Source organism: Limanda limanda, chromosome 4 (assembly GCF_963576545.1).
Source record: "Limanda limanda chromosome 4, fLimLim1.1, whole genome shotgun sequence".
NCBI lineage: Eukaryota > Metazoa > Chordata > Actinopteri > Pleuronectiformes > Pleuronectidae > Limanda > Limanda limanda.
The window spans coordinates 8,127,303-8,152,633 of NC_083639.1; the positions used below are offsets into that span (position 1 = coordinate 8,127,303).

The window sequence follows — 25,331 nt, forward strand, 5'->3', positions numbered from 1 at the left end:
TCGGCGCTTTCTTGAAAATTGCTTGTATCCCATGAGATTTACTTCTTTGTTATGTTTGTTTATCGTTGTCTTCTTTTCACTGCTCTTGTGTGTCTTTTTAATGCCACTCTGCTGCTGCCATATGCCGGCGAGCAGCTAAGCCTATCATTGGCCTCCGAGGAGACGGCCTTACCACTCTAATAAGGCAGCAGAAGAAAACAATGCTCCTCCAAGGCCTAATTTGCACACAAGAACCTAGATATACAAAAAAAGGAGGCTTTGCTCGCTGCTACAGTATTTTGCTTTTCTTAAATCAGGAGTTATTGCCCCCCCCCCTATATTTTTATGGTGATGATATGGTTGTAAAAAATACATCAGTGGTGAAGCAAGAGCGAAAGCTGCAGGGCTAAAAATGGAACGTGGATTGTAAGTGTGGCTTCTCTAACATCTAGTTACAAGTTATGATTTGCAGTTGGAAATTAGAGGTAATCATTGTGGTGCCTGTGTGCGTGTGTGTGTGTGTGTGTGTGTGTGTGTGTGTGTGTGTGTGTGTGTGTGTGTGTGTGTGTGTGTGTGTGTGTGTGTGTGTGTGTGTGTGTGTGTGTGTGTGTGTGTGTGTGTGTGTGTGTGTGTGTGTGTGTGTGTGTGTGTTTGTGTGTGTGTGTGTGTGTTGAAATGGAGTTCAGTGATGGGAAAGCCTGAGCTGTAAAACACTCAGTAGGTTCATGGAGTGGTAAAACACAACAAGGCATAACACAGCTGATTTTCACATGATCACAATGACTGTAAGAGAATGAAGACCACTTTCTATCCATTTATTATCCTCATTCTATAGATATTCTCATTCTTTGCCTATTCGATTGGATCTTTTTAAAGCTAACAGTGTTTAAGTCGGTCCTTACTCTCTCTATGTGTATATGTTCACAGTCCCTTCGGACCCCAGTGGCTGCTCCTCTGCAGCATAGCAGCTCTCTGGAGAGAGGAAAACCGATCAGTCTCCGTAACCAGGGAGCTGCGCAGAGAGACACTGAGGTGCTTCACAGTAATTTCACAGTCATCAGCCCTCATCACCGTGAGGGGGCAAGAGGGCGATGAAATGGGCCAACAAAATCAGACTCTGGAATGCATCCAATCGTCAGCTTCCTCTTCTTTCTCACCCCCTCACACTCAAACCTTCAGGGTATCTCTGGCTACACACAAACTTTCTAACAACACTTAGAAGTTTGTTTACATTCAGGCAAGATCAAATATTCTTCTTTATCTGTCCTTGTCACGGCCACACAAACACATAGCTTGAGTGCACAATCTCCTCACGGCCTGGTGGGTCTGCTCCCACAGCTTTCACAGTACGGAAGCAAGACTACACACACACACACACACACACACAGACACACACAAGCACAGACACATGCCCACCTGACAATGCAGCAATCATAGTTTCAAACACCCCCTACTGTTCGAGATACAGTTAAGCTAAAAAACCAGCACAACTATACAACCTGCATACAAATAACCACACACACATTTGTCAACGTACGCTTACACACGTGCCCTCCAGGCAACACAACATCGCTCTGACTGCAACTGCAGAGAAAAATGGGCAGCAAAACATTCCCTCATCCACTCATAACCAATCAGGGATTAAAAGAGGAGTCAGTCCAGCCAATCAAAGCCCTCATCTTATTTTGGCCACAATGCCGGTCGAGTCAGCCTCAGGTCAAAGTCAATCTCACGCTCTCTCTCTGTGTTTTCTCTTTTACTTATCCCTCCTGCTCTCTCTTTCCTTCTATTCATAAAAACAAGGTGATAGGTGGCTCCATTTCTTTCTTTTTGTTATTTGTCATTGTGTTTTGGGAATTTCAGAGTCGATGGGTGTTTTCAGAGATGTCGCCACATTTGATTTTCTTTCCTTTTTTCACAAAAACTTCTTTAAAAATGGCTATGCAAGAGAAATCGATGATGGTGTCAAATATTTGTTTTTTTTTGTCAAAGATGCCCGAAGCCAGTGAGCAGTGTGCTGCAGCAGCATAGCGTGAGGAGTCATGATGCCTGATGGAGCATTTGGGGACCGGAGGGAATGAGGGGGGAGATTATCAGGCTCCTGAGCGAGCCAGCTGCCAGTGGAGCTGTGTGGGCAACACTACATCCTGCCTCCCTTCCTTTTTTATCTCCCTGCCTCTCTCATGGTCACCCTCATTAAACAGAGCCGATAGCAAATATTACTATGCCCCTGCAGCTAAAAAGGCTAACAAAGCTTCGGCATATAAATCAAAACAAAACAAAGAAACTTGTTCTTACTGAGTCCAAGCCATAGATTGTTTTTGAAGATGGACGACGTGTCTCCACTTCGTCCTACTAGCCAGAGCTTAAATATCCCAGGCTGCGGTATCAGGCAGATAACTCGAGCTACACTTTTCTACTCATGTGCCTCGCTCACTACAATCCTCTGTACACACCCTCTCAATTTAGCGGTCTATTTAACCGGCACTAATGCCCCATCTCTCCCTTTGCTTGTCAACACCTCCGCTACCTCTGCATCCACCTGTAGGCTCCAACAGTGGGTCGAAGATATTTGCTCATCACTCCACATCATATCAATGTCATCACGTCTGGGGGGAAGTGAAGAAGTCAGAGAAAAGATGCCAAACTAACTATGTTCTGCTGAAAAAAAGTTTTAAACTTGAATATAAACTTGTACTTTGACTATTTGATTTGGTCCAAGACCTGTCCACTAATATGGAGGAGGCAGGATTTATGACCTAAACAGCATTCAGCCATGTGTCATCCATTTTTATACCAAAGTTTATATAGTTCAAATGAACTAGTCCATTTCACCAGATGTTTTTGAGGGATGAAACTATTTTATTCCTGATAATAGCGACTGGTACTTTAAATCATGCTGTCACCAACCTGGTCAGGATCCCTACAATGTTAAGCAATAACCAACCCTGTCCATTTCCCACAAATATATTTATTTCTAACCAAAGCTTAGGAAGAATTATGCCATTCAATTTTGCAAAAAAAAGAAATATTCAACCAAAAAAACTCCATTACTGAGATTCCAGTCTTTTATGGTATTTTTTAAATCTGCTGAGAGATGTTCTGCCATTCATCACTCATTCTTTCATTTTTTACAAATGCTCTTAGCCATCAGGCTTTTGTTGATATAGCTTTGGATTTAAAAAAAGTAATTTCAAAAGTCAGGAGACATACATGGTGAAGTCAGAGTCTTCACCTTCCTCCTCTCTACAAACTCTTGTGTGATTTTTGCCTTGTGCTTGGTACCATTGGCATGTTGGGAAATCCCTCTCCTGCCACGCTTCTTAAGAAGGGAAGTCCCATTTCTATACAGTTCTTCAGAACACAAACTTGTATTTACTGGAACATTTATAAATGTGATCTTCCCTAGAACTAATGCACTCTTGCAGTCCTGTATCAGTTCACTCCCGCCTCCTGGCCAGATCCCCATCTGATCCAAACACATTTATTTTAGCTTAATTTGACACAAGAATGTGCTCTTTCACATATGGTTCAGAAAATGTGATGATTCACCAATGTCTAATGTTTTCTTGACAACGAATAATTAAATCAGAGTTTATTGCTAATAATACTGGAATGTCACTGTGGATACACTTATTTTCATGACACCTCAAATCAAATCACTGATTCATTTAAAATATTCACTTCCTGCATGTGACAGTAAATAGCATGTGACGTTTCACCTCTTCAGCTATACCTCTTGATTTTAACACCAACATAAGGACACACACAGAAGACTTCCTGGTAACTACACACAGCCTACAAAAGCAGAGTTTCCTTTGAAACCAGTGAGGTGATATCCTTTCTACTGTGAGCTATTTTTATCAAATCTGTATTTAGGTTACACATGATGGTAAAATCCAAAAGGACATCCAGGCAACACCAATCCCAAGCCTCCCTCTGACTCTCTCTCCAGCTGGAGCGTCTACATGCCAGTTCTTGTAAATGTGTTCGCACAGTGTAGCACAGCTTCTGCTCCGTAAGAAAGACGATGAAAATAAATAACCCTTGTGCTTGTTTCCATATCTGTAGAGATAGGGTGCGCACTTGCCGTGGGCTGCATCCGTTGTGATAAAACAAGTTCAATCTAATTTCAAGTCAAAGTGAAGTTAAATGAGATGCTATATCTTAAGGATAAGCAGCCTTTTATCTTCCCTGCATCACTGACACATTGTTAGCTCAGCCACAGCGTCGTTGGGGAGGAAAACAATTATTATCTCCAAATAGGGGGACACCGTCCATAGAAACTTTAATTAAAAGACTGACAGAGTTTCATCTCAGTGTGACAACTCCATTATTTCCCGATGATAAAACAGTTTCCTCACAGAATAAATTCAGCTAGAATAGAGAGACTTCCCCTGGCAGTTTAAGTGGGCAGGCCCAGCTAATCGTTTTCCTGACCTTAGCATTCTGATATCCAGCTGAAGAAGTGAGGTTAGGCAGAAATTAAAGTAATTATTCAAATGTGACATCCCTGAGCTCTGTGCCAAGTTTGACTCCGAGCTCATGAATGAAAGCCCAGCGCATATTTCTAACTTAGTTGCCTTGTTACAACTAAAATAAATCTGCAGTGCATATATTATGCTTGCCAATCAGTCATGTGGTTTTACTGCAGCTGTGTAGCCGTTAATCTATACTTCAATTTTATAATTTGCACAAATCCTAAATCATTTTTCCACTGCCCTTACCTTCATCTGGATCATTCCTGGCCGATGCCTCCAGAAGAGCCACGCTGGCGGCGAACGACACGTGCCTCTTGGACTCTCCTTGCTGGAAGTTGTTGGCGTTGCGTCCCTTCTTGTCTGCCTTTCGCTTCTTGTTCTGCATCTCCTTCTCATACACGGCCCATCTCTTCAGCTGCTGCGTGCGCCGCTTCTGGGCTGTCCTCAGCCTCTCCAGGCTGGGCACCTTGTCCAGCTGCTGCAGCTCCTGGATCAGCTCCAAGTGGTTGGCCATGACGGCAGGGGGACGGGACCGCAGTGACGGAGGGGTGATGACGGAGGGGTGAAACTGAGGGAGAATGATGTTTTCCTAGCGAGGGCTGCACCTTCGGCTGCGGCCTCCTTCCACCATCGTCATCCTCATCCTTTCAGCTGTGGTAGACTTTCTGAGAGAGGAGGAAGAAAGAGAAAACCTGGTGTTCATAAATATATCAGCCACAAATGTGAACTACTTGGAGCTTTTTTAATGCAGTTTAATACAGTGTAAATCTTTGGCCACTAGGGAAAGATTGATAATTCAAAGTGAGCATGGTTTGAAAAGTGCACAGAGATGCATGTTGGTGATCTCATTAGAAAGAGCAAAGTTCAAGCTGCCATGGACCCAGTCGCTGACTAACTGTCTCAGCATTTTCTTGAAACTATGTCGTCTACTGTGATGCTAGAAAGAGAAAATACAATTATATATCTGTTCTCACCAACAGCGAGGTTCACAACAAGGTGAAATAATTTCCAATCAACATTTTATTCTCATTCGTGCTCAAGTTTCTTCCATTAACGTGCATAATTTTCCAGCCGTCACGATGATGCCTTTCAAGGTGCGAGTAAGTGGATGAATGTACCCCTAAGAGAACAGTTGCAGTCTCAATTTTCCATTTGCTTCGAGAGCCGTTATAGATCTCATTCTACCAGCCTGCATGAAGGTTAACCGCTTCCTGAACGTGACAAGTAGACGCCAGTATGATGAGAAACTGATTAAGAGGGGAGAAAAGAAGAACCAGGGCATTGAGCTGCAGCGAGGCTTTTTCACTTCATTGTTACCCTGATCTACTTTGACTGTTACCGTGGAAAACATTTGTTTGACTGATTTCAACCTGCACTGTCAGATAGTCTGCGTGTATGTACTGTACGAAACTCAACAAACTTGTCAGTCACGTTCCTTTGGATAACATAATTAAACTCACTATATATACAGAGTAAATTAAAACATACAGTATTCTGTGGTCAGACTAAGTGATCGAGCTTAGTCACACCACTTCCTCTGAACAGCACTCTTAACAATGTGCTGACATTTTATCACTGCAGCCAGAAAACGTTCTCCTAAAAAGTCCAGCCCTTCCTAATAACTTAGCATGTTGACACACACACACACACACACACACACACACACACACACACACACACACACACACACACACACACACACACACACACACACACACACACACACACACACACACACACACACACACACACACACACACACACACACACACACTCACACACACTCACACACACACTCACACACACTCACACACAAATGACATTATGATTTCCGTAGTTTACAAAACGTGCATGTTTTGTGAATGAAACGGGCTCTTACCTACTATTTCATACAGACTGGTAAATGTTTCCTCATTTCTGCAACCTTCACTGATGTAACCCTGCACCCAGCAGCATCACCTGATGAAACGCTCCACAGTGCTGAGCTACATCCACTCTGTCTGCCACCTAACCTGCATTACATTTCCTTTACAGTTAAAAACCACCTATCTACTGCTGAAAACATGGACAGGAAACAAGCAGTACAATCACTTCCTACAGCATCACTCTGTTAACCAGCAAAGCGCCAGTGAACAGATGTCCTATCTAACATTATCAACTCGCAGCCAAGCAAGTAACTCAGAAAAGCATCCAGACAATACCTTTCCGTACTGTTCCAAAAGTTTCCATCACAGTGATGCAAACACACAGCCTCAACTTTCCCCAGTTACACAACCTATTTAGCAGATGACAAGTGGAGATGGAGATTGGGGGGGGGGGGGCTTGTGTGAAACAGCTGAGAGGTGTGTTTAACACAGCAAATTGGTTTACAGCAAATGATTTGTAAAGACCGGGTCGAGATCCAATGGTCGCTCACAAGAGGATTAGCAGCAGGGTCTCAAATTATTCTGGAGGAATTTCAAACTAAAGCTGTCAGCAATTTTTTTTTTTTTTCTCCCCTCTGCAAAATCTTTCAAGGAAGACGGAGGACGGCAGTAGAGAAACACAGAGTGCTGAGCAGTCATGTCACAGTTTCATTCGTAGGTTGTGAATAAAAAAAGTCTGTTAACATTTCAGATTTCGGAGGATATGAGCCAGCAGAAGCTGAAATACTGGCAGTTTGTTATTGGCAGGATGAAAACTTTTAAATACTCATCAAGATTTATACGATCTTTCTTAATTCTGGTCGAATGATGATTTAAGTTCAATCATCATTCAACATACCTTTTCTTGACATTTGACTAGACTTACTAGGCCAATACTAGGTACAACATATATTTCTCTTTAAAGCGTGTTCTTCATCTTTATTTATGCAGTTTTTGTGCATTTGATGTGATTAAGCCATTTAGTTTTTCATTTGTTCTAATTTTATTGAAAGGTGGAGGGGTGGGGCCAGGGCCAAGGAACAGCCCTTTATGTTTTAGAGCAAATCTCGATCAGATGGCAGATCCAGGAATTTTCACTTTGTTTTACCAGATGAGGAAGAACGTTATACTTTGTTTCGATGGATTTTTCAGGATGATTCAGTTTACAAAGAAATCATCTTGGGTTTTTTTTCGCTTAAATGATTACAAGTAAAATCAGGCTCCATCCATCCATTATCTATACTTCTTATCCTTTGAAAGTCACAGGACACCTGGAGCCAATCCTAGCTGACATTGGGCGAGTGGCGGGTAACACCGTGGGCAGGTCGTCTACGTATCACAGGGACAACATACAGAGACAAACAAGCATTCACATTTACAGTCTCCAATTAACCTAACATCAATTCACATGTTTCCGGACTACTGGACCGGAGCTGCTGCAGACACAGGGAGAACCTGCAAACTCCACATAGAAAGACAAACTAAATATGCAGCATTTATATGATTATCATACAGATATCAAAGAGTTTTAACTAATATTACAATAGCCGTCAAAACTGAAACACAAAGTTGAGAACATACAGGAAAAAGGTCAACAAACAAACTGGATCTAAGAGTGAACACAACCGAAAATCACTGACATCTATCAAACGTTTTTCGTGCACTGCTTTATTTTACAACACGATTGATTTTTTGTAAAATGCAAAAAGGTTCAATGTTCCTTTGATGCTCTGTGAATTGCCCAAGACAATATGTGCCCTTCTCTCTTCTCCTCTGAGATGTGAGCACAGAATAGCAATCATCAAAGCAAACATCATCATTCAAATACCTGAGAGTGTACAATAAGACTGTGCACTGCTTAGACGCTGGTTGCCACCCGCCAATAAACAAATAAAGAAGAAGGTCAGAGATTTACCATCGGCAAAAAAGTTCAACTTTGGTGACGTAGGTCATTTAAGCGCAGTTTTTGAAACTTTCTCAGTTACTCAGTTTGTCTGCTCTAACAGACAAAGTATCATTCTAGAGTAAAGGTTCCATGACGTCTGGAGATCTGCTCCATCAATCTGAGGTAAACTAGACAAATCATAAGATTAACTAATAACCATCCGGAGCCTTATAGTGTCCTACAGTATTTGAGGAGAACAAACTTCTGCCCTCTAGGAGGCACTTTACTCTTTAATTACCCAGTCTACAACCAAAGTTAATCAACAAAGTGAAAGGACATGATTAATCACTCCCTGCACATGCACCCCCACCACTCAAGCCGTGAGACAATCAACCTATCCTCCAACACACACATTTACACTATGACATGGACTACAACAACACACACATCACTCAATGTCTGCAGATTGTTGCATATGCTCTTCAATGTTGTAGATGTTCTTTTATGTTTGAAACCAGGCGATGGTAAGTGATTGTCAAAGCACGTGATCCAGGACAAATTGCCGCATGAGCAGACAATACAGGGTTATCTCATCCAATACTAAAGTGAATTAACTTCAAAAAAGACGTGCGACAAACAAGGAACGTCCAGTGTTTTCTCAAGCCGTCTTTGATGATGAGTGGCATTAGCAGAGAATAAGAAAACCAGGAGCTACTGCTGATCAAATCAGGGGAATCAGAGCAGAGGTAATGATATTACTCACATACACACACGCGCACACTCACACATACACACACACACACACACATACATACACACAGTAGAAACAGAAACAAGAAAAGCAACACAAGCATCTGCATTAGTCAGAGACTGAAACCAAAATCAGTCATCTTTTACACCACTTAAGCTGCTTTCAGACATGCACTGAACTCAGTTCCTGAGTTCCTCTGTATTGTTTGCACGTGTGAACGCAAATGTCCGAGTGAGACTTCCGCAGTTTCTGCTGACTTTCTCGGCCTGGTCGCCTGGTATAGTGTCCGTATAAATCCAAGAGAGGTTGATGTGTGAATGCAGCAGGGAATCCCCCACTGGATTCACCTTGAGCGTGTGGGCGGGTTGATGACACTTCTAATGCATGACAGACACAAACGTAAAATAATTTTAAAAAAGATAATAAACTGCAGTTAAAGTCAGGATTCGATTCTCCGGATTTTACCCGCAGGTCAAGTCTGAAAAACGGCTGTACTGTCATAGACTTTTTGTAAAGGTTTGCAACAGCATCGTCAGATGATGGGCAAATCATAATTTCAAAAACTATTTATCGTATTTATTTATTTATACAAATCACTATTTTGCCTCAACAGACTTCACAATGTAAAAAAGTATTTGTAAATAAGAAAAGTGTTTGTCAAAAATGCACAGACATGAATAAGTAGGTATCTGGTCTCAAACAGCAAAAACATTTGTGTGCCCCCTCTGGCAGTAAGTGTAATTACATCAACACTTTGGACTGGTGCATGTCATATTGAATGTCCTAACCGTCGATCACTTTACATTTTAATTCTTCCTCTAAATGCCCTTTTCTATCTGGAACATCAGTATCTTTTCTTAGATACTTCGCCATTTATAGTTGCTGTAGCCTCTTTGCCTCCATCACTACGACTGTTCCCTTCTTCCAATTGTAAACCAATTCATACTGGTTAATGTAATGCAACATCAGCTTTAAAACTCCAGTGTGCTATTAAATACAGAGAGATTTACCAAGCACTTGGAAGATTAATTAACATTTGTGAACAACAGTCAACAGCTTGAGTATAACAGATGTTTAGATGTGAAAGTCTGGGACTTGGATTGTAAGGCAGGGATAGTGCACTTACATCCAATATTTTGTTGGACTACCCTTATTGTTGACTTTACACCCCCTTGCCACTTAATAAACTTACAGTCATTATAATGAGCACTGTCATGGATACACAACAGCAGGAGACCAGGACAATGCTGCTGCTGAACTTCCTTTGCTCTCCAACTACATATGAACAATAATATAATATAAATCCACATGAGTTTAAAAGGACAGACAGCGGTTGGACACCATTGTGCAATGCCCTGAGCGAAACGGCTTCACAGTGGTTTCCCTATTCTTCACATCTTGTCAGGCTAGGTTTGTATCACGCATTGTTCTAGGGGCAATGACACAGGAAGTGTACATTTGACAGACAGATAACAGACGAGACATATTATGAAATTCAAGGGAAGTCTGTGTGCTGATGTGCGGTCTTGAATCTGTGACTTTAACAACAGCTGAACAAATAAATGACATTAACACAGCCTTCGGCATTTTCTGAAAAGTTAAGATAGAGGAGAATAAAATATGGGCCGCCCCAAAGGGAAATTGCTTCGCCCATTAACAGCTTCGGCAGTGCATGAAAAGACACAGATAAAGCAAATATTTAGTGTAGTAGATATGTTGTCCTCACAGGAGGCAGAAGACAATCTGTTTGAAGATATGTAAAACATAGGGGGGAACTTTGAATAAGTGTAAGCCCTCTGGTGATATCACAGCAGCTCCCCGGGACCATGGCAGCAAATCACAGATTGACCTCAATCAGCTCTTGCCGCAGATAAGGACGCTATTTCCCATTTTCATGGAAAAGTCACAGCCAAAATGTTATACTGAATAGGTGAAAAGGAAAGAAAGCAGGTCAGACACCGATCATCAAGTTGTTACATCTATGAGTAAACTGCATTTAAACCCAAAGGAAACCACAGACACAGACACGGTCTTGTTTTGTCTATGTTTTGTTTCAGGTCGTTGTTTTCATAAATTGCTGGCTGCCGTCATTATCAAGAAACTCCCTCTACTTTGTTGTGATTACAAGATCACAAAAATGCAACTCCGCCTCTCACAGGGCTGAATAAGACAGGAGCGGTTTGGATTTTAGAAAATGTTCTTTGCCTCAAGACCCCCTCTCTGTGTTACCTTTTAGTATTAAACCATCATTGACTTGCTTCTTTTTCTGCAAACCTGCCATTAAGAAAATGTATATTATCTCCTGATTCCAGAAATTTCGGTTTTTCTGCCTGTATGGGGATTTGGAGCAATTTGTATTCAATAAAGAGGCAACCAGCACTTAGTAGCAGCGTCGGCTGAGACTCTTCAATATAATGGACGTTGCTCATAATGACAAAAGCGCATTCTCAGCAACGGCAACAACAACTGATTCTCCAGTTCGGTATTCAATTCAGAACTTCACCAAACTTTGAATAGAGAGTTGAACAACTCTTTGTGCAGCAGAGGTGGCGCAGCTCCGGCGTTCTGCATACTGAATCCTGCAGAAGACTTTTCACAGGCCAAGCAAACAGTCCATTCCACACAGGCGGCTTTAGAACAGGCACTGCATATTACAAAAATGCAGAAAGACAGCATTAAAAACACAATATGCTAACAAACGGCTCACATTTTCCAAGGTCATCGCATGAAGCTGGGGAAAAAAAGGCTAGTTTAAAAAATGTGCCTGTCATGGCAGCCTGATGGTTCAGTACAAAGGCTCTGTCACAGGGCACTCAGGTCATTATGATCCATTTTCTCCTTTTCATCACCGACAATTATAACGCGGCTGTGGGTGTTCAAAAGCTTCCAAACTTCTGAGGCCAAAATGTCGTCTCAAGGACAGGAAACAAAACCAAAACATTTAACCAGCCCTGTGTCTGTGTGCTCGGTGCTGACATTAGCTTTATTTCACGAATATCTCCACAACCAGATGGATTGAGGTCATTGTAGATCTTTCATCATCATCATGAATGTGATTTGGAACAGAGGGCAGTTCACTATAAACGTATAGATAACATCAGGACAGTGTGTCCCACCACTGTACAGCAGATAATACACGATAGGCAGGAATTCATCAAAAACCTCTTATTTATATTAACTGTCCTGATTTTCTCAACATTCACTGATCCACTGCTGGTTTTCCACATAGTTTTCATTGCTTGCATATTTGCCAGCAGCCGTCATTTAATCTGACAAAACTATTTCAACTCAGGGTCCACTTGCTACCAACACAATAATACAACACACAGTATGTGGTAAATGCTGTAACAAGTCAACCACGACTGCATCCTTAGAACTATATTTAAGTTTTAAAACACATCACTGTTGTTAGGCCTCTCATCCACAGACACTCCTGGCCACGGCACCAAATACTGATTTAAAATAGAAAGGTTTTAGTGGGGATGTGACCTAATGACCAGTCGGAAACATTTCCATAACAACCAAGCAAAATGATTAGATTGATTGAGTACAGTCCTGAAAAATGTCCCTCACAGAAAGCCTAAAATTACTATGGAATAAAAAACTAACAAAGCTTCTACAAATGTCTCCATGAGAAATGTCCGGCCACTGAATGAAACTCTAAGATAAAGTTTAAAGCAACAGACAAAGTCAGTTAATGGAGTTGGATTGGGTACAAGGCGGAAGACAAACAGTGGAAACAATATCAGAAACTTCCCCTCCAGACCGAAGTTTTATCTCTAATTGTCTGGCCACATATTCACTTGCTTTTTAAAACAGGCACCTCAATCATCTAAATACACTGTGTGCAGTCATAGAGAGTTCTGTGAGGAAAGTTCATGAAAAGTTGAAGAAGTCAGTGGAAAGTTAATCACCCATTCATGAAGGCAATGCAAGGTACACAGTCTTATCTATTCAATTTCAAAGAATTTAAAAATGCATTTTTCCATTTGAATCTTCAAGCAGAAGTCTGTCACTTGTGTCGAACGTCTTTGTGTGGGTTCCAACAGAATCAGTGTCTTAGTGCAGAGAAAGAATACATTAATACTGATGAAGTTGAAGCTCGAAATGAGGCTGCGTGGTTAAAAACAAGAAGGCTATTAAATCTTCTCTCTTATCAGCTATACCTCCTCCTCACCCCGGAAAACAGAATATGACAAATCCAACGCTGACAATAACAGGAAAGAGGTCAAATGGTTTTAAAGTAAAAAGACAAGATTTTTGTATAATGTGAATAAGTATGCACACCTGACAGCTCAAATTAAGGCCATGTCTTTTCGAAGGCTTCCCATTCAGTCAGTTTCATCCTATTATGAATGTCTATAATCTTTATACATTTTCCCATAATGCTTTTCATGAGTACAATGATTATTTTTCTTGAGCAGGTTAATATGTCATCTTGCAGGCGTTTGATTCACCTGTTAAAGTCAGGACTGCAAAGTATGAAAACTCTCCCCACTAAGCTCGTGACTCAGTTAGCAGCTCACCATGACTCGACCACAAAAGAGTCGATGCGTTTGTGCTGCTGGTGACTTTCACAGTCGCTTGTCACCCTCATCACAGTACATCATCTGCTGTTAGAAGGAGTCACCCTAATGCTGCTATCAGTCTCTGCCTGACACGGGCAGATGCAAAGACAAACCTGTACACAGACAAAGACACACGACCGAGCAGGAGGCGGCAAAAACATGTGAGAAAAGAGGACGTCTACAGTGAAGCAGAGTAGAGAGGAAACAAGTTGTCGATTAGTCTTCCCGATCATTTTCAGGCTAAAATTGTAACACATCACTTGTGGGTTTATTGCTTTTTCTTTGTCTTATATGACAGTTAATATTTGTGGGTTTTGCATTAAAAAAAGCACTTTAATTTGAGCTCTACCGTGGTCATTTATCACTTTCTCTGACATGTAATAAACTACACAGGTCGCCATCAATCATGTTTAGTAAGTTTAAATTGCAGCACTAACAAAAAGGTACCGTGTGTTAAGACATATTACAATAACTACAACAGACTGACACAATTAATCCTGAATTAAAATAAAGAAATATGAAATAAAATGAATGGACAGTTGGGCTCCTTAAGGGAAGATCATTCAACTACCTACAGACAATAGTTGCAACTAATGGTTACTGATTACTGAATAGTTGGCCATTACTTTATTGATTAACAATCAATACTCTCTGTCTCTGCAGTGTCAGAAACCAAGAGGCCATATTCAAATGTCTTGTTTCATGTGGTCAAACGTCTAGAACACAATGACACACCGCAAAATACAGAAGTACTTATAAAAGTATGCTGAAACACAGACAAACGCACAAACTTCTTGCATTTTGCATCACCAATAATGTATCAGTGCATGACATTTAGCAGCGAGGAGGCGTGTGCCAAGTCAGGACGCTACACACTGAGACACACTGGCGGCAGTGTCCCACACAATGGTCTAGTGTGTCTGACAGTGTGTCTGTGTGTCAGCGTTTTATCTTCATGTGTGTGTGTTTGTGTGATTTGAACAAACCACTCAATGTCATTAGAAAGTGTGTGTGTGTGTGTGTGTGTACACGTACGCATGCCTGCTCGGGACACAGTGGCCTCAGCAAAAGGAGACAAAAGTGTCCTTCCACTCTGCCCCCTCCAAACACCACCCGTAACCCCCCCACCATGGCCCACTGAGTCCCAGAGAACCCCTGTGTGCGAGATCAGTGCTTATGTCTCCAGGTCCTACTAATTCACTTAATCACCTACTAATACCAGAGGAGGGCCAAGCTGATTAAAAAGCTCACTGAAACCGTTCAGCCAGATAGCAGCAGGAGTTACAGCTGTCCAACCCGTGACATAGACCATCAGTCACCACACAGATACAAGCACTTCCCTCACTGCAGAAACCCTGTATCACACCCTGGTCTTTAATCACTGGACTAACATGGGTCCACGGTTGTGAAGTAAATGTCAGTGTTAATTACAGTTAAAAAAGAAGATGAGGGGGTAAATTCATTACAGGGTTTATTCACGGCCGAGATGTGAAACAGAGTGTTGAGTGTTGTAAAGCGATGTAACGTTTCTCACTCAGTCTACATTCACTTCTTACACCACTTTTGGGAGATAACAAAGGGGATTATTTCAAAAAGACGTTTGCACATGAAGAGCTCGATTCCAATTTCATGTTTAAAATGAGCAGTATGGCCTGTTGAATTGAAATGGCTTCTCGTTTAATGATCTGGCTGAACCTTTAATGGTTTTGCAAAGCAATGGCCTGCTCTGCTTTTATTACTGCGGCTTACGGAAGTGAATGGACATCAGAGAGGAAACCAAATCCATAACTTGAATCTCATGCGGTAATTGTCAACACAGTGTGGGTTACTGGTGTCGGGGAAGGTGATGGCTTCAGCTGGGAAATTGCACTGTAAGAAAAATCAATGAATCGGATCACCCACAATTAGGACTCCAGAAAAAAACGTGTTGCATTTAATCAGGCGCTAATAGGCCCTTAACGGGTTGTAGCACACATAAATATCTAAATGCTCAGTGTAGTTTCCATCTCATTATAAAACAGCAGAAACTATTTTGGGACCAGAGCCAGTGTTAAAGAAACAGTGCACAAAAAGGCTACTGACAGAGCCCAGGGCCACTACAACAGGAAGTGGTTGGTTTTGACTGTTACACTGAGATTCGACTTCTGACCGTTCTGTCAACTGCGGTCATTAGCCGGGACACGACCCCTGTCCATGTCAAACCAAAGTCAGTGGAGTCAAACTGACAGAAGGCAGGTCTGTGTTTGAAAGACAAGGAGAGGTGCAGTGTGTGGTGCACGAGGATTTCACAGAGCTTTAATGTTTTAATATACTGATGGAACATGCGGTGCTATTAAACAGTAAATACCATTTTCCCTAAGTGCATTCTTTATTATTATTTTTGCTTCACTTTAAATAGAAACTGGGCAGTTTTCTTGCATTTCGCTGATTTGAAAAACATGTTTTTTTCTGCTCTTACATTTCAAAAATGCCATTTCTATATTTGTTCTGCTAAATCAGCATTTAGTCCAAATTAAACTTTTTGGACATTTGATGATTTCTTCCTGATGTGTGTTATTTAATATTCTCTATAAGGTTTCTCTGAAATGAACGACTAATCCGACCAAGCTTTGCGTCCAGATGTCTTTTTTACGTTGTGATTGTTTGTATCCTCTACAGCTACAGCAGCAGTTTCCTTTTCAACGAAAAAAAGAGGAGACATACTCAGCGGCAGAGGAGAGCATATGAGTGGAAAGGAAAAAAAAAAGAGTAGCAGCTGCTGCAGCATGTAAACACATCAACAGAAAACCCTTCACTGAGTCACGGAGCTCCTCACACACATACACACACAAACAAACAAACGCGTGCTTTCAGACTCAGATCTTGAACTTTGAAAAGCATCCTAATGGATTTTCCATGTCCAATTAGGAGACAGGCGGCCTCTTCAATATAGTGGAACCTAGTTCAATTTAGAAGAAAGAATTACGCAGTTACACGTCTTATAGAGTATTTTATACAGTATTAGCAGGGCCTGGGTATCATTTACAGCACTTGTGATGATGTAATACCAATACCAAAATTGCTCTGTGAGATAAAACATGACTTTCACAAAACTGCTTCTCATTTTTTTTGACAAGGCTTGATGAGATTATTACGATATTTTACTGCTCTTATCTCTGCACGGTAAATAGGAAGCTACAGCTAGCAGCTGGTTAGCTTGGCTCAACACAAAGACAACCTAGAAACAAAGGGAAGCAGCTTTGCCTGATTCTGCATAAATATAAGAAAATCGACCTACCAGCATATTAAGTATAATATACAATAAATAGGACTGTTTGTTAAGCCACACAATTGCCTAAATGTAGAATCCTATAGCTTTTTAATTGCGACATTTCATTCTTGACTGATTCTGATACCCGATTAATTCTTCCATCACTCCTGGATTCTGGAGCATCTCTCAAATCCCCCCCCCCCGCAACTTAAATCTCATCAGTTATAAGAATCAATCGTTTCTCTTAGGTTGATCTGTGAGTAAAATGGAAAAAAATATCCCCCCATGCTTTCATTTGATATATTTCAAATTTGTCTGTAATAAAATTGAGAAAAAAATATTCTTTCTGAGATTATCAGTGCACACTCTCACAGGCCAGAGTTTTTGTTTAATGGCTAATCGTGATCTATCGTAACACCCATGGACATTTGTGAGAAGTTTTCCACTGCAAATTTGTCCGTTGTATTCAACACCCACTCAACTGTGGCCCAGTAAATGTTTAAATAGCTATTATTCAATACTAGTGGAAAAAACGTGGCTTATCAAAAGTGCTGACATTTCTGAAAACCAAGATTAATTCATTTGAGTCATGGTTCAAATCCTCTTATAACTCTGTTTAAAGTGATGAAAATGATCTGTTATAGTTTGTGGACTCTGGGGGAAATTAACTCCCACCTCAAACATAGAACATCCTCTGTTGCTGTAGGCTAGTTTTTCTCGTCCTCTGCCGCTGTCACCTATATGGCCTTGGGCCAGTTTATCTGAGCCTGTACATACTCCCTCCAAAACATAGGAAGTAAAGTATCTCCGGTTACGTGTACGCCGATGATTCACAGCTGTACCTTCCACCAAAATCTAGTGATTCCCTAAAGCCTCGCAGAGACTGTTTCAAAGACACTAAAAGCAAGACGGCAAATAATTTCCTTCAGCTAAAGTGTAGCAAAACAAAATGAATCATCTTTGATCCCTTGAAGTCCAGAAGCCAACTGATTATTAAGCTGGGCCACATCACGCCATGTGTGAAGTTCCATGAAAAATATCCGGGTGTTCAAATTTGATTCTGAGCTGTCTCTACAAACAAATCCATTCTTCGTATAAGTAATATCAGTTAAGAGTCATGACCAGACTCAAGTCACAGCTATGTCACATCATGGCTGGACTAAACGGTAGAGTCCAACCCTCACTTCTCTTCATGGCTTTCAATTCATCTGAATACAATTATTCACTGGCTCTCTGCTCCTCGGTCTCTTAGATCTAACATCTCCCTTGTTTGTCCCCATGAGGCAGTAGCTGCCTCATGTTTGTGGAACCAGTTGCGGTGAGAAGTTTTAATTCATTATTCATATCTAGTTGTTTATTGTTTTTATTGGTATATTTCTCTTTGCATTTTATTACTTTATATTGTTCTAGTTTTTGTATTGCAATTTACTTCTAATAAAAACTGCAAATACACTGTACAAGAATGTATGCAAAGTCATGCAATTCATGTTGCATCATTGAGTTTTTGACATCATTTTGTCAAAAAGTGACCTAGAGTTAGATTGTTGATTGAATCACAAGTGGTATATTATAAGGTGTGTTATAATACACTACTTTTTATTCATTATTCAATCAACAAAAAGTGGTGTGTTATAATACACCACTTTTTATTGTATCAACAATCTAACTCTTCCCTCTCTTTCTCCCTTCCTTTGCCTATTATTCCCTCCTTCGTTCCTTCCTTTCTTCCTCCCCTTACCCTGTCAAGTGTTCACTCCCCCATCCCTCTCTCCCTCTGCGTCCTCTAAGAGGACGTTTTTTTTCTGTCTGGATTACTTGTCCTAGTTGGCACTAGGCGTGCTGGTGGGGAGAGAATGTATTTCCTCCTGTGGAGCCTTGATTTAAAGCACTCAGGTCAACTTGATTCTGGGTCATTGTCTCCCTTGTCGTAATGAACCAGGGCAGTGCTAGACAGCTCACTGCATATCGACAAACCCAAGGTGTTCAGGTGCTACAGGATGCCACGGTTGGCCAGCTGCAATCAGAGCTGAGCCAGGAAGCAGCAACACTTATTTTGGTGGCTGAAGCTTTAGTGGCCAAAAGTGATTGAATATTCCACTGTGAACATGACGCAATAAGCTCAGCTCGGATCATAAGCGCTCAAATTACATTAGCTTACGTCCACATAAGCCGCCTGCTTGATGCTTGTAAAGAACAAGCCAGCAATCTTGCAGTAAATCCGTGTTTCTCTGCCAGGACTGATCGTGCAGGGCTTACTGACCAACATGCATGTGTTGGCTCCACAGTCATGCTCAGATCAAATTATAATTCCTATTAAACTAATTCATGTTAGTACTTCGCCCTGCCAGACACGGCCCGGTCAACACTGGGCCAACAGACCCGCCTTTGTTCTGTCTTCGATAAAGTATTTAGCCAACCTGGTCAAAGCCAGAACACACTTCTAATAACCCCATGTGGAAAGGTGTAAGACATCGGGGTCAATGCCCTTTTCAAGCCTGTGGGCAAATCCTTGGGGAAAGCAAACATTCAACCAAGATGGTATAGTTCCAATTTGTTTTAATTGCAGTGACAAACATGTTTAAGACTAAACGTTCTATTGCTTTTCGGAATTCTCCCATTTCTCAGGGTAATTTATCAATGAGTCGCAGCAGTTTGTCTTTTGAAAACCTGCATCTTTACATTCTCTTTACTTGAGCAACAATAATAAGTCTTTCATGACACTACAACAAACCCAAGTTGTTTGTCATTGCTGCTATACACCAATATTGTTTTCTCACTCTTTATAGCATGTTCTTGTTCAAACAAAGTAGTTCTATAGAAGTATGATGGATTTTTCTTGTTACCCTACCTTTCCATCTTGTTTTTATCTCTTGTTTTGAGTGAGGGTAGGCAGCGCCACAGGCAAAACATTCTAAATATACTTCATCACAACAGCCAAATAAGCCAGAATAAGCCCAGAGATTTTGGAATTCCACTTTGATTCAGTCTTGTAATGTCTCTGAAGATATGTCAAACCCGTCTAAGGACACGTGCATGTTACCAAACATTGCTTGGATAAGCTTCCAACACTGCACCCTTAAGTACACAAGAAATTATCTTACACTTAAAGGGGACTCAAAGCAGCTGAATCGTGGTGGAACAAAGCACCTTTTTACTGGGATTAATTCGAAAAAGGGGTTTGATGGTAATCAAACAAAAGTTAAGATTTAAAAAATGCTCAACAACACTTTCAAGAACAGAGAAACTACAAAAGCAGCCTGCCCCCTTCCAAAGAATGAGCCGTGCTGAGATGTGCTGTCAATCTGCTACATTGTTCTTGTGTGGTGAGAATAAAAATGAAGCTGCATAATGGTGAAGAAGAAAACAACGGTTGATAAATACTAGATCTAATTCTCACCTGGAACCCGATCCATGTTGTTTCACAATCAAACATCTGCCAAGGGTGGTAATAATGTCAGGAAGGACTTCCCAAATATTTTGACGTGTTTTGATATACGACGATGAGTACTGCAGAAGTCTAATCCCTATGCAGCACCTTTTTTTTAAACACCAACCAATAATTTGTCCTGAGACCACCACCAAACCAGGAATAAAAAATAGCTTTGTTTTCTCTTTGTTTAGAAACAATATAAATAATAATTTGCTAAGTAGAGACAGAGACACAAGCCTATATCAACAAATACATGTAGAAACATTTTCCATCCTTGAGCAAGGCCACCACTGCCTCAGCAGCAGGTCAAAAAAAAAAAGGCAGAGGCCTCAGATTGCCAAGCAGACCGTATGCAAACTGAAGGAATTAGGGCAATCTTACTGGACATCTCCTAAGATTCTTTGTTTATCTTTGCTTGTGTAGACTGGGGTTTCTCATAAGGAAATAATGATCTGCGGGGGAAGCCTTTTTAAGTTAATTCAACACATATTGTGTTATGTCAGCAGTGCTATTATTTTATCATGAAATCTACCAAAGGGAGATATACAGCACTTCAAGAATCGATCCTGCCATAAAAACAAGATGGCCAATCAGATCAGCGTCCCTATTACCATCTTTAGAGGCAATTCCATCAAGTGTTGTGACTTGTATGTGATTCTTGTTGAGGTTTTACTTCCATGTTTGCCTCAAGTGGAACATGAGCTGCATTGTTTCCAGTTAGATGCTGAAGCAGATTGGAAATTGAAGGTGAGAGTTGTCTTTTTTTTTTCTTCTTTTTTTTTTTATTTTTAGAACCTACAAAATACATTTATATTCAACTATTGCTTTGGCAAACAATTATCTGTGGCCATATAGTTTTTTCTATGAACTTAATAAGGACATAATTAGTTAGTGTAGATAGATATTCAATCTACAATTAAGTTAGACAAGAGAGAACTGAAAATCCTGGCATATGAGAAGAAGCTGGAAACAGATAATATTTGGCATATTTACCCGACGAATGACTGAAACAAATCTCAAATCTCTAAATGGCTAACTTTTCTGCCAATTCACTTATCTATAGAATGCGGTAATAGTCATTACAGCTCTAATTGCATTTTCTTCCTAAAAAAACATTCACAGAGGCAATTTGTTTGTTACTTGACAACACAACAACGACATGGTCACTGCAGTATAGTGGAGTGGGGAGGGGTGGCATCTAGCCCTAAGTATTGCATCATTTATTCAACACAGACATTTGCTCAAAGATGTGTCACAGATTTAGTTCCTTTCACACCTGCCTATGACCTTCTGGACTGTAAACGTCTGATTTTCCTACATAATTTAACAAGAATGTTGCAGGTTCCCTTGAGTGAGACATGTCTAACTCGGTTATACAGTCTGTTAGGAAAACTTAGAAAGGAACATCACTCGCCTGTTGTCAACAGCAGGCCGTAGATTCATGCCCTGCCATGTCCAGAGAAGAGTTTAATTATTCATCCTACTCTGCCTCTGTTTGCCATCTGTTGTCTCAGTTTGCTTCTCATCTTAGTTTTGGCTTTTTTTACTCCTTGACAAACATGCAGCTTTTATTTTACCATGTTTTCCTGTTAGATCAGCAGAACAGCGTGCAGGCCGGAGGTGGCAGTGTGACACAGCCGGGTTTACAGCTTACAAAAACAAACCTAGAGCCTCCAACCCTTTCCTACACACCATCCCACAAATCAAGACGGATAAATGTCCTGACCGGTTGTTTTCTGCAGTTTTTCCTGCGTGGGAGGATTTCACAAAAGGCTTCAACCCCAGTGGAGGGTAAAAACCTGGCCTGCAGCCGCTCTGCACCACAGCAGCAGCCCATGTCTAGAGCCTGGTGTACTGTCCCGGGTCTGGGTGGGGCTATTCGTCCTTCTGCTCCACACTGACATGAGCGAGTTGTGTTTATTTTGGACCAATCTGTCTGTTTATTTATAAAAAAGGGTTTGACCACAGAACGCCCTGTCCTCCAGGTTCTAACTACACCCCCCGCTGCACTCGTCCGGTTCACTATCACCAGGCAATTTTGAGAATATCCTCTCTTCTTTTGTTGCATCGCTCTTTTCTAAACTGTTCCTCCTACTGCTTTTCCCCGCCAGTCATCCCTCTCTCTCTCTCTCTCTCTCCCTGTCTGGAGCTCTGTCCCTCTGTTGAGTCATTTCACTGCCTAATGATGGTTTGAGTTCCCGGCTAAGTCCCAGCCCGAGTAAACAAGGCTCAGACTCAGCCAGCCTGCAGTAAGTGTCACTTCTTATCCACTACTAAACCAAGATGGGTGAACATTGAGCCAGCATGGGTAAAGTAAGAGCTGTGCATGCGGATTTCTCTAATTTTACTACAAACAAAGCAAAGCTCTGTGTGTGTGCTTGTTGGATTCAGAAAAGTAGAGGCAGACAAAAAGGATGAGAGTACAGTTGATCTCCGCAATCTGCTCCACAAGCTGTTCTTCCTGCTGGACAGTTTGGTGATTCTCAGCGTGCGTAAGCTGAGTGAGCTTAGTTGTCACTTGGGGATTGTTTACAGCAGTTGAAGGTCAAGTCAAAAAGTGGGAGTCAGGCCACAAATCAACTGATAACGTTTACTTAAAACTTCAAGTCCATACGTTTCTGCACACAATGATTGTAGTCTGAATCTGAGACAGTTTGTCAAAAAAAAAAGGGAATTCTGATTTCATCGGCGAGATTAGTTCCGGTTAAGGTGTGGTGTGGTTTACGTACAATCAGAGCCTATCCGCAGCAAATTAGGTTTATATTCAACCTCATCACCAACATATTACCACACCTTGAATTCAACGACCCACCAGACAGTGGTTGTGAACGCAGCTCACAGTTGCAGACTCTGTATGTCCACCACCATAACCACCTCCTAATTACTCCACTGTCATCAATAAATGTAGTGATTCATTTATTAAAAGATAAAAAAACAATACCTCTGAACATAATCCAGGCAGTGATTACTCTTCCCACGCAGTGTAATTGGGGAAACAGTTCAGTAATGTCTGAACATAATATGAAAGAGACAATGAAATCACCGTTTTCAAGAAAATGATTCACTGAGTGAAGAGTGACATCCACGCACACTTCATCCCATAATATATTCCACATTCAATCATGCCCACATTACTTCCCTAACCTGTGCACTTCTGTCAATTTACAGGGATGTGCTTAAACACGCAGGAGCAATCATTCCTGGAAATGGTGGTAAAAAAAAAAATCTGCATTTCGATAAGGGAGCAATAATGCAAACGTATGAAAGTGTGGAACAACAATCCGTCAGTGTAAAGGGAGACTGGCAGAGCTACAAACAGTCAATCACACCTCTGGTTTTCGATTTAAAGAAACAAAGAGTTAAGACATCAACTACAATTTAATATTTCCAAATAATGTCTAGTTTTTGTTAGGAATTGATAAAAGTAACAACATAAAAGTAAAATACAAATATTGGTTCTCACTCAATATTCCGATCCGGATCTTTCTGGTTATCTATTCTGCTATAGATTATCAGAGCACATTTGTCCATATTTATCTTTTCAATGTTAGAAATTGCTCACATCAATTTGGATTTTCACAGTCACAGATAACAATTTGAAAAATGTGCCTGTTATTTTCCTTGAAAGATATTGCAGTAGTTTACGACGTGTTAAAAAGCCTTTTTAGAAGAAATACGGGAGCCGCAACAAAAACCTTTAAACTAAATATCTTTGAAAGCTGTTGACATCATGTTAACCCACCCTGCTGACAGAACAACCAGGACAGAAGAACAGAACCTAATCAGTGGAGGTAAAAAGATATCTGAAACCCTGCAGGGACTTTGAGACTCGACGGTAGATAGCTGAACATGTCACTGCATCAGAGCTGGAGCAGTACAAAGATCAGAACTGTGCCACATGTAAACTTCCTGTTCCTGCTGTAAATTACTGCTGCAACCGGTTCAGACACATGCTGCGGATCACCGAACATCTTGTCTAGACACTTTACACAGTTGGTCTCTTTTGAGGATTCCTAAAATGAGGCTTTCAGACACACTTGTGCTCATTAATCAATATTTTATCAACTTTTTAAAAGGAATTCCTGCTCTGAAGAAATCACAACTGAAGAACCTCGGTTATCAAGACTGTAAAACATGTGTGGTTAAAGTGTATGTGTTAAAAACACTCTGCCACCCTAGAAAAGGATGAAAATTATAACATGTAAGATAACACTTGCAGATACTGGACATCTTACATTTGCACATAGAACCACAAAATGTTCACACACACACACACACACACACACACACACACACACACACACACACACACACACACACACACACACACACACACACACACACACACACACACACACACACACACACACACACACACACACACACACACACACACACACACACACACACACACACACACACACACACACACACGCACGCCTTGGTACAAGCAGGCACCAGAGTGTGTGGTCAATGTTAGACCAATGGGTGCAGAGCACTGACAGAGACGTAAGACAGAGCAAAGCAGACATTAAAGGACCCATCTCAAACAGCACAGGCAGGATTCATGAAAGCACACACACACACAGACACACACACACACACACACACACAGGCACACACACAGAGAGGGACTGTTTCAACAACACTCTCAATGTTGACTGAATCTTTGCTTTGATGTTCCACAGCTGCGTTCATCTAATCTGAAAAATGCATTTTGCTCATCAGGAGATGTGGATGGTGAGTATTTTTTGAGACCTTATATTCAGGATGTATAAAGGCTGCATGAAGACGGGTCGAAAAATAAATGTTTTAGATGCCTAGAGATCTATTATGAAGATTCAAAAACTATATGACACAAGGAAATCCACAGATCTAAAGTGCTGCTGATCATGTGCTAATGTCAAACTACAGCGGAGGGGCTGAGGCTTTCTGTGCTTTCCTCAACAATGTGAGGAAAAAAACATTACAATGCCCCCCTCAGCCAAACGCCTTCCTGAACACAGTGCAAGCCACAAACTCCATGAGCTCACTTCCTGTCCCCAATGCCTCACCGAGTCTGATTGGTTGCTCTACTTCCAAA

At 41.1% G+C, this 25,331-nt stretch overlaps 1 protein-coding gene across 1 annotated transcript in view; it reads right to left on the reverse strand.

Annotated features, from left to right (window-relative positions):
* The window catches only part of ppp1r16b (protein phosphatase 1, regulatory subunit 16B), a 75,458-nt gene that overhangs the window by 43,898 nt on the left and 6,229 nt on the right, over positions 1–25,331 (reverse strand). The window contains exon 2 of the mRNA XM_061070055.1: positions 4,707–5,125. Within this exon, the coding sequence (XP_060926038.1) occupies positions 4,707–4,974 (268 nt within the window). The 5' untranslated portion in view covers positions 4,975–5,125. The remainder of the gene's footprint in view (positions 1–4,706; positions 5,126–25,331) is intronic.